This window comes from Lagopus muta, chromosome 9 (assembly GCF_023343835.1).
Source record: "Lagopus muta isolate bLagMut1 chromosome 9, bLagMut1 primary, whole genome shotgun sequence".
Lineage (NCBI taxonomy): Eukaryota > Metazoa > Chordata > Aves > Galliformes > Phasianidae > Lagopus > Lagopus muta.
Genome location: NC_064441.1, coordinates 6,371,238 through 6,383,317, shown reverse-complemented (window position 1 = coordinate 6,383,317; position 12,080 = coordinate 6,371,238). Strand labels below are relative to the sequence as shown.

Sequence of the window (12,080 nt, the reverse complement as noted above, 5' to 3'; positions counted from 1 at the left end):
TAGATTCCACGTAAAGACCTCTAGATATACCTCCCAGAGAGCTACTGATGAAAATATCACAGTGCAATAACATTCGTGGAGCAAGAACCCCTGCACTGCTGCTGCATGTGGCATAGAGACCATAAAGATAATATATATCAAATAAAGAGATCTTTAAAAGTATATGAATAGAGGGTCATCTGCAAGTTGTTTTTCTTACTGGCTTTGGAACCAGGTGTCAGTAGGTTTAATCAATGTACACTTATTTGTTAGTGTGATACTAGTGAGTCTTTATTATAGTGGAAGAGAAACACCTGTGACAGAAAAAAAAAAAGCACTGTAAATAACTTCATCATTTCAGCCACAGCTGCTCTGTGGCACTTGTGCTGAATTGTAAGAGATAGTAAAACCCATAATCATTTTCTTCTTCTGTAGCTTCTAGCCAAAACACAATTAGAGTGAAACGCTGAGCTTTGCAGAACGGAAGAGGTGAAACCGTGACTCCCAGCGCCATCCCCAGGGTGGGACGGGGATGAGATTGAGGATGGCAGCCCCCTGAGTGAGGAATGTGGAGGACAACATCGGGCCCAGGAGCACACACACAGGTGGGAGGATGGAGCTCCAGCACAGCTGCTGGGGTCAGGGGGGTGGGGGCCACAGGTGGCTCTGATTGGGATGGTTAAGGCCAGTTTGGGCCTTCAGTCCTAGGCTTTAAAAGTGCTTAAAGCAGCACTTGTAGGTTCTTTGGAAGGTTTTAGGTTTGCGTGCAGCATGTTGGCTTGTTTCCTGGCTCCTAGCAGCGCTCCCCAGGTATGTATCGTGCTATAGATGAATCTGTATGGGCTTGGAGACCTAAATATACTTATTGCTTTTGATGCTGTTATGCTGTAAGTGGGACTAGAACAGGTTATCGGTGGAAATAGTTTTCTAGGACTATAGTCCATTTCTTCACCAGCTGTAGTTCTAGGCTGTAAGCAAGGGGTGCAGCTCCTTCAGCAACTGGGTGTGTAGGCACATAAATGTCAATGGGCGACCACACGGAGGAGCCCTTGGAGGAGTTCTATCACTTGTTTCCAAAATCTGGCTGTGAATTGTGCCCTTGGGTTAGTACTGCGAAGATGCGGCACCAGCAAATGCTGTTGTGAGTGTTGGGCTGTGGACAGCTTCTGAGGGGACATCACTGGCCCCATCCTGACCTTGCCATGTGCTCAGCCCTTTGCGTTGCTCTCTGGCATTCCCTCCCCTTTCTGTGGAGCAGATGGCTTCCCCTACTGAACATCAGAAGCTTCTGGTCGTAAGAAGTCATACCCAAGTACTTTTTTCCTTAAGGTGTCCTAAGGAAAAAAAAAAAAAAAAAAAAAAAAAATGGAGAGAGAAAGAAATCAAACTTGGTTTTGATTTCTGGTGCACACATTTTTATCTACTAATTAAAGGCTCTTATCACACCAAGCTCTACTTGAAAAATAGTTCATAGTTCTCCTACGGACTGTAGAGGAAAAAGATTTTCTTAAGCAACACGTGGTAGAGAAACTTATGCACTTCCTATTGCTTCTGCCTCTGGAGGGGCAAAGTTGGGAAGGGGAGAGAGAGACGCAGCAGTGAAATATATATCTCTTTCTTAAGTAAAAATAGCTTGAGCTGTACTTACTTATCCTCTCAACTGGCTGGAGATGGAAAGGCCAGTGCAGAAAGAAGCATAAGGAAAAGGAGATGATGTCCTGCTTGACTTGAAGCAATCCACTGTGGAGGGCCTGAAGGTTTGGTAGTGTCACCAGGGCTTGTTCCTTTCCTTCTGGAATTGGTGGTGGTTGTTTCTGGAGCTCCTTGCTCCAGTGGCACCAGGAGGGCTACTAGTTTTCCTGTATACTGTAGGTAGGGTAGATGTGGCACTTAAGAACATGGTTGGTGATTATGGTGGAGGTGGGTTGATTGTTGGACTCAGTGATTTTAGTGGTCTTCCAAGAGTAATAATTCTATGATGTTTAGCTGAGAAAAGAACAGTTGATGTGCTGAATGAGGAAATCTGGGTGGGTTTTGGAACAAAAGAAACCTGCCTTCCACCTTACCCTCTGCAAACCAGAGCATACTCTGAGGATTTTGTGAGTGTTGTCATTGTCAGCACCTGAAAAATATGAACACTGGTGTGTGGAGCATCTATAATGCTCCACTTAGAAACCCAATCCTAAAAGGTGACCAAAGAACAGAAATAGGGGTGTGTTATTCTCCTATCTCTTCAGCCTGATGTTGTGACAAGGACGAGGTGGCCCCACACTCTGGTGGTATTGGGGGGATGTGTGGCTGAGCAGTACCAGGCCTGCACTCGGTGTGGAGACCCCTCCTCTTTGCCACACACATCACATCACCCGATTTACATGCACAGCTGTTCCAGCACCAATTAGTCATGTGATATTTGAAACATCAAATATTCTCTCCCTGCTTATCAACACTGTAATTATGGCCTGTCAAGGCTTTATGCTCTTCTTAAAATAAACACCCAAATGCTGGTGTTAACCCTTCAGCACTGTGCCTTGGCCAACTTGGGACTTGATTTAAATCTCCAAGATAAACCGAGTTGTAATTTAATTATTTGCCTGCCAAAGTATGCATGAAAGGGCTGCAGTTCGATGAGCCCCCCATGGCACCCAGTCCAAGAGAGTGGTGGCCTTTTTGTGGGTGTTGCAGGACTCTGACCCAAATCAGGAATGCATTGAACTTAGCACAGTTTATTGCTCATTTTTTCAGCTGCATCCTGACTAAATGCAAACCTCTTCTGCTGGCCAGGCCTATATTTTGCTGACTTGAACCACTTCAGAGCCCCCAGATTTGTGTGAGGACAGTGTGCTCGCAGGTACCAACAGGTACATTTAAGGGCTCTACTTCTGCAAGCAGACACAATGATTTGTGAGGCTGTCCCTGTGCCAGCACTTCTATCCAGAGGCCATCTGAATGCACAGATGTGGAGCTACAGCTCTGGAGCACTGCTTCTAGCTCTGCTGATTCCTGATCCTTGCGCTTGCTGCCTCCATGGAAGTCAGAGGAGTGCTTTGTCTGAGTACTCACCCCTTTAGACTGGACGTAGCCCTGGAGACTGCAGAGGTCAGCACGGCAGATGCAGGAATATGGGGCTATTCCTTGCAGTACTTGCTCTTCTTGCAGCCTCAGTGCCTCTTGGGCCTGCAACAGTCCTGCAACCTGTGAACCTACTGTCAGAATCTGTGTTCTTGAGACATGCCAAGCTAATGGGCAGTGAGGTTCAGGTCTGAACTGAAACTCATAGTTCTGAGGGCACGTCCAAGCTGACTGCACGTCTGCGCAGTCCCTGTCTCAGTGCATTGCCTTATTTACCAGGGAGCCCTGTCATGCTGAGTTGGCAGATGTAATTCTTTTTTTTTTTTTCTGTTTATAATGCTTGGTGTTTCACAATGCGCATATGCTTATTTGCTTCCTGAGGAACAGGAGATACTACATGGTGCAAGTATGCTATACATTGAGATTGTGCTAATTTTTTACATTTCCTATGCTGGAGATATCTTGGAGTCAGTGAGCATGAACTCTAACAGATTCAGACCAAAGGCTTAATAATAATAATAAAAAAAGCTGGAGACATTATAAGTCAATACGTGAGTGATATAGACTCTGACACAGCCTCTGCTGCCTGTGAAGCACTAGTCACCATGGGGAAAAACGTTTAGAAAAAAAATCCAGGTAAATCAATTAGTTTTACTTCATTTCCTCCTCATTTCTTTCACTGCCTTATCGTGTTTCACCACATTTTGCTGTGACATGGTGATGTGCACCATGGCTGAGAACTGATTGCACATCATGGTGGGGACAGTCACGGCTTGTGGAGAGCCCTCAGTCTGTGTGCAGAGCTGATGGCTGCGGTTGGCCAGCTCCCATCTGGCCCATCATCCCATCCACAGAGAAGGGCAACCGCCCTTCTCTGTGACCTGTCCTATAGACAATGTCCAGATGAACTGGGGGAACATGGCCTCCAGTAGCTGTTGAGTCCGTGTTGGTAGATTTATATTTCACTTGAGGAATAGACAGACTTACGACTTTAGGGGAAGTCTGTGTGCTGGTCTCATTCTCTTTGATCTGCTCTGGCAGACCTCTATGGGAGAGGTGACAGGAACTGGTGGATGGGATTTCTGGCACAGCTCAGCTTAGAGCAGAGCCCAGCAGTCTTATTTTGCACCAGCCTGGCCATTGGCAGAGTCAAGCAGGAGAAGGATCTGTGGGATTCTGGGGGCAGAGAGGCTCTCCATCAGCCTCTCTTCATCCTCACCATATCCTCTGCTGAAGGACATCAGATGTCTTCTGACCCTGCGCTGGGTGCAGAAGCTGTCTTTACGTGATACTGTGCCACAAAAAATAGCTCAGTCTGCATGCTTCTGGTGCCCACCTCTGAGCTAGACTGCTCAGGTCTGGCATGGCTGTCTTTGGAGAGAGCCTTGAGCCTCGGAGAAGGAGATATAGGGTTCTGCTGGATGAGCAGCAATTGACAGTAGCTCTGTCACGCACTGAAGGCACACAGAACAAAAAGGATTAAAAAGAAGTAGAGCAATGACTTATAAACTCAGTTTCTTCCACTTGGTTCAGGGCCGGGTGTCCAGTGGAGAAGTGGTATATCACTGTATAGGTAAAATCTGTATCATAATGCATACATACAAACAGTGCTGCATAAAAACTGTTCAGGCAGCTCTATTTCTGGCATTTTGAAACTTCAGAGTGCTTGCTTTTGCAACCTGAATAATGTTCTTTTACGTGTATGGTTTGGGTAGTTTTTTTTTTTTAGTATGTAATTATAATCTTGTTCTACATAATTTAACAGCATCAGAACAGGAGATTTTTATCCAAGGCTGGAAGTAATTGTTGCTCAAGCTTATTGCTCAGCTGAGGTGACATGAGGAAAGGTCTAAGTGCTACTGTCAGCCATACAACAGAGCATAGGATGAGCCCATCCCTGGCTGTGCAGGCACAGAAGGATGACTCTGGGCTTGGAGCGGTGATTAAATCTTTGCCAAGCTCTGGATCCTTGGGGTGGTAGCAGTGGGTCCGTAGTAAGCTGCTGGGGGGCAGTCAGCTCCCAAGACAAGAGAGCTGGTGACACCAAGGCTTCCTTGGGCAGGCATCTGGATTTTGATCAGTGCTGACTCCAGCGACATAGCACTCTGATGGGAAGCAGATGGCTCTTGGGCTTTGCTTCTCCTGCTGTTCTATGCGTGTAGATCAGCATGGCCACCTCGTCACAGGGAGAGAGGCCAGAAGGGGTGGGAGGGGACTCGGAAAGGATATGAGAGAGCAACACATTTCCCAGATCATTAATCTGCTATTTGTGGCCAGGATGATATTGGCTGAAGATGAAGGACTGCCAGAGATGGCAGCAGAAATCTGGGACTGCAGATGTTCTCCCTCCTTCAGGTGACTGCTCAGCAGCACGGAGCTAATGCAGGGACATCAGAAGCATCATGTGCCTTGTGAATTTCTGCTAGCTGACCGTACTGTTGTGCACAAGTGTAAAGCAAGGCATTGATGACTTAACTCTGGTTCAATTTCCTTAACTTCAGGAAGAATTGTGATGGAATAAAGGCCTCCCAGTTTTGACAGAAGAGTATCTGAATTCCTTTTAATGGCAGTTCTAATTTTGATACTCCTTAGCATGGGGAAAGCCTTTTGGTTAGCTCTCCCTGTGTCCCTAATAGGATGTGTTGGAGTTAAGAGTGAAAAATGGAGTGTGATAGTGTTAGCAGAAAATCAGGCTTTGAGTGAGGTTGATCAAATTGCTCACTTGCAGCAAAGTCCATCACAGCCCCAAACATGGCTCCTTCTTGCTGGATATATCCTGTGCTATGGAGCCTGGCAGCTCTCTCATTCTGCATCTGGTTTGGCAGTGCTTGTGTTCTTTCCTTGCTCGGCACCTACCTGGGAGCACCCAGCTCTGTGGCCATGCTGAGTGGGGATCTGAGCGCTTCAGTGTTTGGCCCCCAGGGAGCGAAACATCTTGGGTTTAGCAAACTGAAGGCAAGCCTGGTGTCAGTTTACCTGGCAGCATTTCCAATTAAAGTGGACCTCTTTAGGCTGTTGGGGACATTGGCACTGGGAGCTGCCACCAGCTGCACCACTGCTACCCTGGTGATGATGGATAAATGTTACTTTTCTCCTTCCCCTCCTGGTGCTGTAGTGCTGTAGGCTCTGATGCTTTGCTTTACTCATGGCTGTGATCAGTGATGTCTCTGGGGTTTGTTAGGAGGGCAGCTGGTGGCTGTGTCCCCGTGACCGATCCCATGCTCCTCTGATGGTTGAGGAGAATGGCAGAGAAGAAACGTGTCACCAGTCAGCCTCTAAAAATAAATTCTTCAAAATATTCACTGAACCGAGCAATTGCCGATAGCTTTGTTTCGCACCAGAGGAACTATTATATTTATTTCTCAAGCATCCCTAGTAGGAAAGCTGCTCCTCTCCTGGATTTCAGCAGGCAGCAGTGGGTCAAACTGAGAAACGGAAACATTGTGTTTTCCAAACATTTCAAACTAAGTAGTTTATACTTTTTCCCCAGATAACCCAAACCACTCAGAAGAGTCTGTATGCAGTTGTGAAATGTTTGGGTACATCACAAACAGCAATTTCCTCCTGGACTCCGAGTGCTGGGGAGTGACAAGCTCAGGTTGCTCAGTGAAGCAAGAAAGTGTTCTTTTCCCTGGGTCTATGATAGATGACAAGCAGTGCAGCAGCTAATGGAGAGCTGATGCTATCATGCTCAGGTTCTGAGACTGCAAGGTTGCATTACTGCAGAAATATTGGTTCAGTCCCCTTGGAAAGCTGAAGCTCTATTAGTATGGGCATTATTGGATGAGAAGGGGAATTAGCTGTCCAGTTCTTAAGGTGCGGTAAGTTGCAGTTTCCACTAGAGGTTTCACTGCGTTGCTGTAGGGCTGCAGTTTCTGTAACACAGGTGCTGGAGTCTGCCTGACCAGGTCAACAGCAGGCACAGCTTTGAGTCATTTCACTGAGCTGCACTGTACCTTGTGCCATGCCAGCTGCCTCTGCTGGGCACTGCTTTTGGGATGCATGCTTCAATGTGAGCAAATGCTGCTGTGCTGCCCAAGAGCCCCGCTTTGCACACACAAGGCTTGCCTTTGGCTAGCAGTGCTCTCTTTTTGATGTGGCCATGATGAAGGACCAGTGAGTCCCCAAGGTGGGGACAGTGGCCATGTCCCCAGCCTGCCTTGGGACTTTGTGCCAGATCTGCGACTGTGGCACTGTGTCTTCTCAAGGTGTGCAGCTCTCTCATTTCCCGAGCCCCCTTTCTGTATTTAGCTCCAACTTCTACTGATTGTTTTCTGGGTACGTTTTGAGATAAAAGAGATGTCTGCTCAAACAGACGAGCTAAACCCAACTGTGTTCTCTGTTGTCCTAGCTGGTGATATTTAGTAAGTCTGCAGGAAAGTGCCAAGTTGCAGAGAACTGCAGCAGGGTTGGTCACACTTCTAGTTCACATTTGTTTCAGAACAGAAATAAGACCTGTAGTAAATAATCTAATTAAGAAAATACCTATTAAAAGGCTGTGTGAATGTGGCATCTGCAATATTACACATACCCTAAGTTTCATGAGCGTGTCCAGGCACTGTGCTGACATTTTCCTGTGATGCTTTTCCATTGGGAGTTTTGCAGCCCCAGTTGCTCCTTCCTGCCCCAGCTGGATGTGGTGTGAGATGGCTGTGCAAAGAAGCATATGCATTTAGTTGGCGTGGTGATTATGGGGTGTAGTTGATTTTAGTGACCTTTTCCAATGTGGTGGGTTTATGTGAATACTCAAGTTCACCCTTAGAGCAGTGTGTGGACAGGGGATGTTTCTCATTCATTTGTGCTGCCTACAAGAATATCAGTTTTACTCAAAGTGATATTGAAATGGTGGTAGAGAAAAGGAGCAGCACATCTCCACCAAAGCACTCCTCTTTGAGGCAGCAGGAGCTGTCAACATTGTGTTTGCAGTGCTAACGCTTCTGTGGGGGGTTAACTGTGCCAGGCAGTTAATTCCCTTTAAAATTACTGTTTTACCTCGCTCCATCCAATTACTCAAGTTATTTTGCTATCGCACAGATCTCTCTGTTAATGTCAACAAAATGATTACAGAAAGCAGCAGCATCAAGGTGTGTCACCCACAGGGAGCACTGACAGCAAGTGCAGCGTGCAGTGTGTTTCAGGAGCTCCATCAGCACCAAACAGCACTGACATGGGCAGCCTGGTTGTCATGCACAGACCTGGGGTGATGTTGGGTTTGTGAGCTGAGGTTGGCAGCGTGGCTCTCCCTTTGGCATGGGTGGTAGCAGGGGGGTGAATGGAGGACAGTTGAGCACCAGCACGGGGCAAACCCCTCTGCTTGAAGGGAAAGCAATGTTGTAAAGGAAGAAAACTGGGAGCCATGTGGCTGTATTGGTCCTGAATTTGTCCCAAAAGGGTCAGCTTTGGCTGAGGACAGAGTATTTTTGCTCAACAAAGATTTTGCCACACCAGTCCTGCTGATGGTAGGAGCGCCCAGATCTGCTGTGATCCATGTGAATTGCACAAATTGATCCAGAAAATGTTCTACACAGAAACCTTCATCAATTCCCTGTTGCGTCAGCACTCCTCATTTCTTAGCTGCAGGAGCTATAAAGGAAAGTCTAATGAAACAAGCCAAATCTGAATGCAGAAGATATTGAAATCTAGAAGATTTAATTTAATATTTTTATTACATATCTTTGGAACCCTGATTATCCCTCCCCCCGCCCTTCAGGCATTTATTTACCTAAGGAAAATTATACTACTGATTACAAGATTGCAGCTCCATTTTCACTGCTTAGAACTCTTTTTTTTTTTTTTAACAGCTCATGTTACACTTGCGTGACTTGTAAAGTTTCATAATATCTTGAAATTTTTTATGCTATGTTGCAGAAAGGTACTTACATAGAGATGAAGGAGGCAGAAGATTTGCTTTGCAGTCTTTTTGAGGGGAAAAATGTTAGTTTCTTGGCTTGGATAGGCCTGTGAATGATTCCTTTGAATCACTGGGCAGTGAGTTCACGCCCTGCATTTGTCCTTCAGACTAAGTGCAAGGTGAGAAACTATGAGAGGTACCTTTAAACACAGCATAAAAAGGAATGTTTTCTATGCGGGGAATAAAAATAAATTATGCAGAAACCATGACGTGTGTGTGTGTGTGTGTGAAATCAGACCTGCAATATTCCTGTGGTAAATAAATGACAGATAGGACAGCATATTAGAAAAAAACATGAATATTTCCAATAAATCCTTGCACCTGGGCATTTTAAATCAGAATTCACTTCAGCCAGAACTGCACGCTGAGTTGAGGTCAGGAGAGATTTCCAGAAGTATTATGATTATTACCTAACAATTCAGTTAATAAGAGCTGTGGAATTGGATTAGATTTTTGTCATTTCGGATGTTACAACAATAGGGACCTTTGCCTGACACAACATCATGAATATTGGATGGGATCCTGCGGTGCTGCTCCTCCACGTTATGATATTATCCAAGGCTGAAGGTTATGAATACATGAGTTACATTGTTCACTTCTCAGTTGGTAAAAACAAAAAAGCCACCATCCCATAATCAAGTTCTGATACACAACTAGATATAATATAGCTTTTCTTTATATATATATATATATATATATATCTGTATATATATATCAAGTAAAAAAATCTAAAATAGTTGGAAGTAAAAAATGAAAAAATAGCTGATTGTGTTACTTTTTCTTTACAGTGATATGGTAGCAAATACATGACAAATGAGTAATAAACCTTTACATAAGGTGTTCTGGTCCCATCTCCATCAGCAGGGCTCACACTGAAGTACAAAATGGAACAAGGTGATTTTTGTTGGTTTCTTTTTTTTTTTTTTTTTTTTGGCTACAGCTTCTGCAGATGACAAAGATGCTGTTGGTAAGACAGAAGGAAAATACAGCATAAAATAAATAAAACTCCAAAGTGTTTGCAAAAGACTGTACATACCACTGGGTGAAATTTACTTCTGAACTGGGGGAGCTAACAGATAGCATCGCCAAGTCCTACTTAGGCAGAAAACACTCATACTTATCCTGGCCTCGCAGTAGTCCGTGTGGCGCCACCTGCTTGCAAAAAAGCCTGTTTTGTTTCCCTACTTTTTTCCCCTGCAACCAATAATAACAAGGCAAAACCAGAAATCCATTGGCAGGGCTGAGCCAGAGGTGAGACCTCAGTGATGCACAAGTCATTTGCTGCCTTTTCTCCAGGCGTGAATTTCCCCAGAATCCTTTACATTGAGAAAGTCAATTGGCTGAGTATGGCAAATGGTCACATTGAGCCCAATTCTGGCTGTAGAAAGGGAAGAAGTACAGGTCTCAGCATCAAACAAGATCGTCAACACAAACAGTAATTTTTTCAGTTGTCTGCATAATAATAACATCATGTTTGCATATAGAACAGCTTTTGCATTATTGCTCTACTTATAAGAATATAGTAAGGAACTTACAACAGACTTGCACGTTACAAACTTAAGGTTCTTTGGTGAAGAATGAGAAAACAGTATTTTATCTGTAATTAACTCTTGGAGGAGTTTTCATCCTTATCTGTTGATCCTTTGGATTCTCTCACAGAGGAGAGAAAGGTATTGAGTCAGCTTTACCATCGCGACGATGGCAACGCCGCCGATCATCATGCATGTGGGCCAGAAGAGCGAGTGGAACAGCACGTTGGAGCTGTACAGTTTGGTCAATATCACGTTCTTCTGAGTGCCCTCAGGATCATAGAAGCAGGAGAAGCGTTGATACTTTCGGAAGTTTTCCATCACAACGTTCACCATCGACATGGATTCCTCGTAATTCTTGCCGCACTTGGGTATGTACGAACACTGGGGAGAAATCAGAGGGAGAAAAATGCAACTCCAAACCAGATACCGTGTCTGTTTTCAGGTGGCAAGCAGGAAAATCTCAAGATGATTATGCTTTTCATAATAACAGCGCAATATCATTAAGCTAATAATAAATTTATCTCAGACAAAACTCAATATTTTGTACATCTACAGAATTTCCCATTGGAGAGCCTACAAGTGCTGTACAAATATTAATGCTTTAATTTGCACAGCAGCCTCGTGAGATAGGTGAATACATTATTATTGCTAATTTACACATGCAAAAATGAAACTGATGAAGCACCTCTTCATCTTAAGTGGCATACATACCCTTGCAGCAAGGTGGGTAATTGACTTGCTGTAAATACATATCTGGCAGCTCAGATCTGGCTTGTATGAGATCAAAATGATCTCAGTAGTCACGGGTGTTTACTCACAGAAGGAAAGGCCAACAGGAAAACTTAATACAAACCTTCCATCAGGGGCAGTGCCTCAGTTAAGGACAAATAGAAAGTCAAAGAGAAAATGCAGATTTTCCTAGTGACTTCACCTCTTGCTGGAGCTCAGCCCTGGCTCTTGGGCTGTTGCTTAACTTGCTCTTGGGTCCTGCCATGCTCCCCTGCTTGCACTGCTGATCTTGCTTGTAGGGGGTGATACTTAAATTTAGGTAACTTAACCATGGCAAGAGAGTTTTTCAAAGGAAAAGAGTCGTCTTTATTAAATTAATGCAACCCATAGCTTTTTATTATTGTTGTTTTAAGTTATAAACTTTATAAATGTCCCTCTGTTCTTTCTCATGACTGCACTGTGACTTTTCATAACGTACTGAGACAAATCTCTAGTCCTAATAACAATTCAAGGATTAACCTCATAACAGGATTTGATTGATTCATTGGCAAGTTTATTAGCCCAGAATGTGATTTGAAGCACGGCAGGAAGATTGTCTGCAGTTAGCCGACTGCAGCATTAAGGGTAGAGCATGTCGGCCTGCTGTAATGAATATTTCATAGAGCTCTAGAAATTAAAGATGGAAAATATCAGGTCAGTAATATCTCATCCATCTTCCTGCTGGTGCAGGGCTGCTCCCCCCAGGATATTCTCTTGCACTCTGCCCAGCTTTGTCTTAAATGTCCAAAGCTGCAAGCCCTCTTCCAGTGTCTGTGACTCCTTAATAGATCATAATCTACTCAGTACGGGAAAATTGTCAG

At 44.5% G+C, this 12,080-nt stretch overlaps 1 protein-coding gene and 1 long non-coding RNA gene across 9 annotated transcripts in view; one reads left to right on the top strand and one right to left on the bottom strand.

Annotated features, from left to right (window-relative positions):
* Positions 1-721: 721 nt before the first annotated feature.
* On the top strand, positions 722-10,726 carry LOC125697464 (uncharacterized). Its single transcript, XR_007378803.1, has 3 exons — positions 722-789; positions 9,748-9,853; positions 10,619-10,726. It is a non-coding gene; the product is annotated as an uncharacterized LOC125697464 (long non-coding RNA).
* Positions 9,801-12,080, bottom strand: part of LOC125697463 (calcium-activated potassium channel subunit beta-2) — a 114,913-nt gene continuing 112,633 nt past the window's right edge. For 7 of the 8 annotated variants that reach the window (XM_048954714.1, XM_048954717.1, XM_048954718.1 and 4 more), the window contains one exon: positions 9,801-10,872. In XM_048954714.1, coding sequence (XP_048810671.1) covers positions 10,588-10,872 — 285 coding nt within the window. In that variant the 3' untranslated portion in view covers positions 9,801-10,587. The remainder of the gene's footprint in view (positions 10,873-12,080) is intronic. The other variant, XR_007378802.1, reaches the window with a different exon arrangement.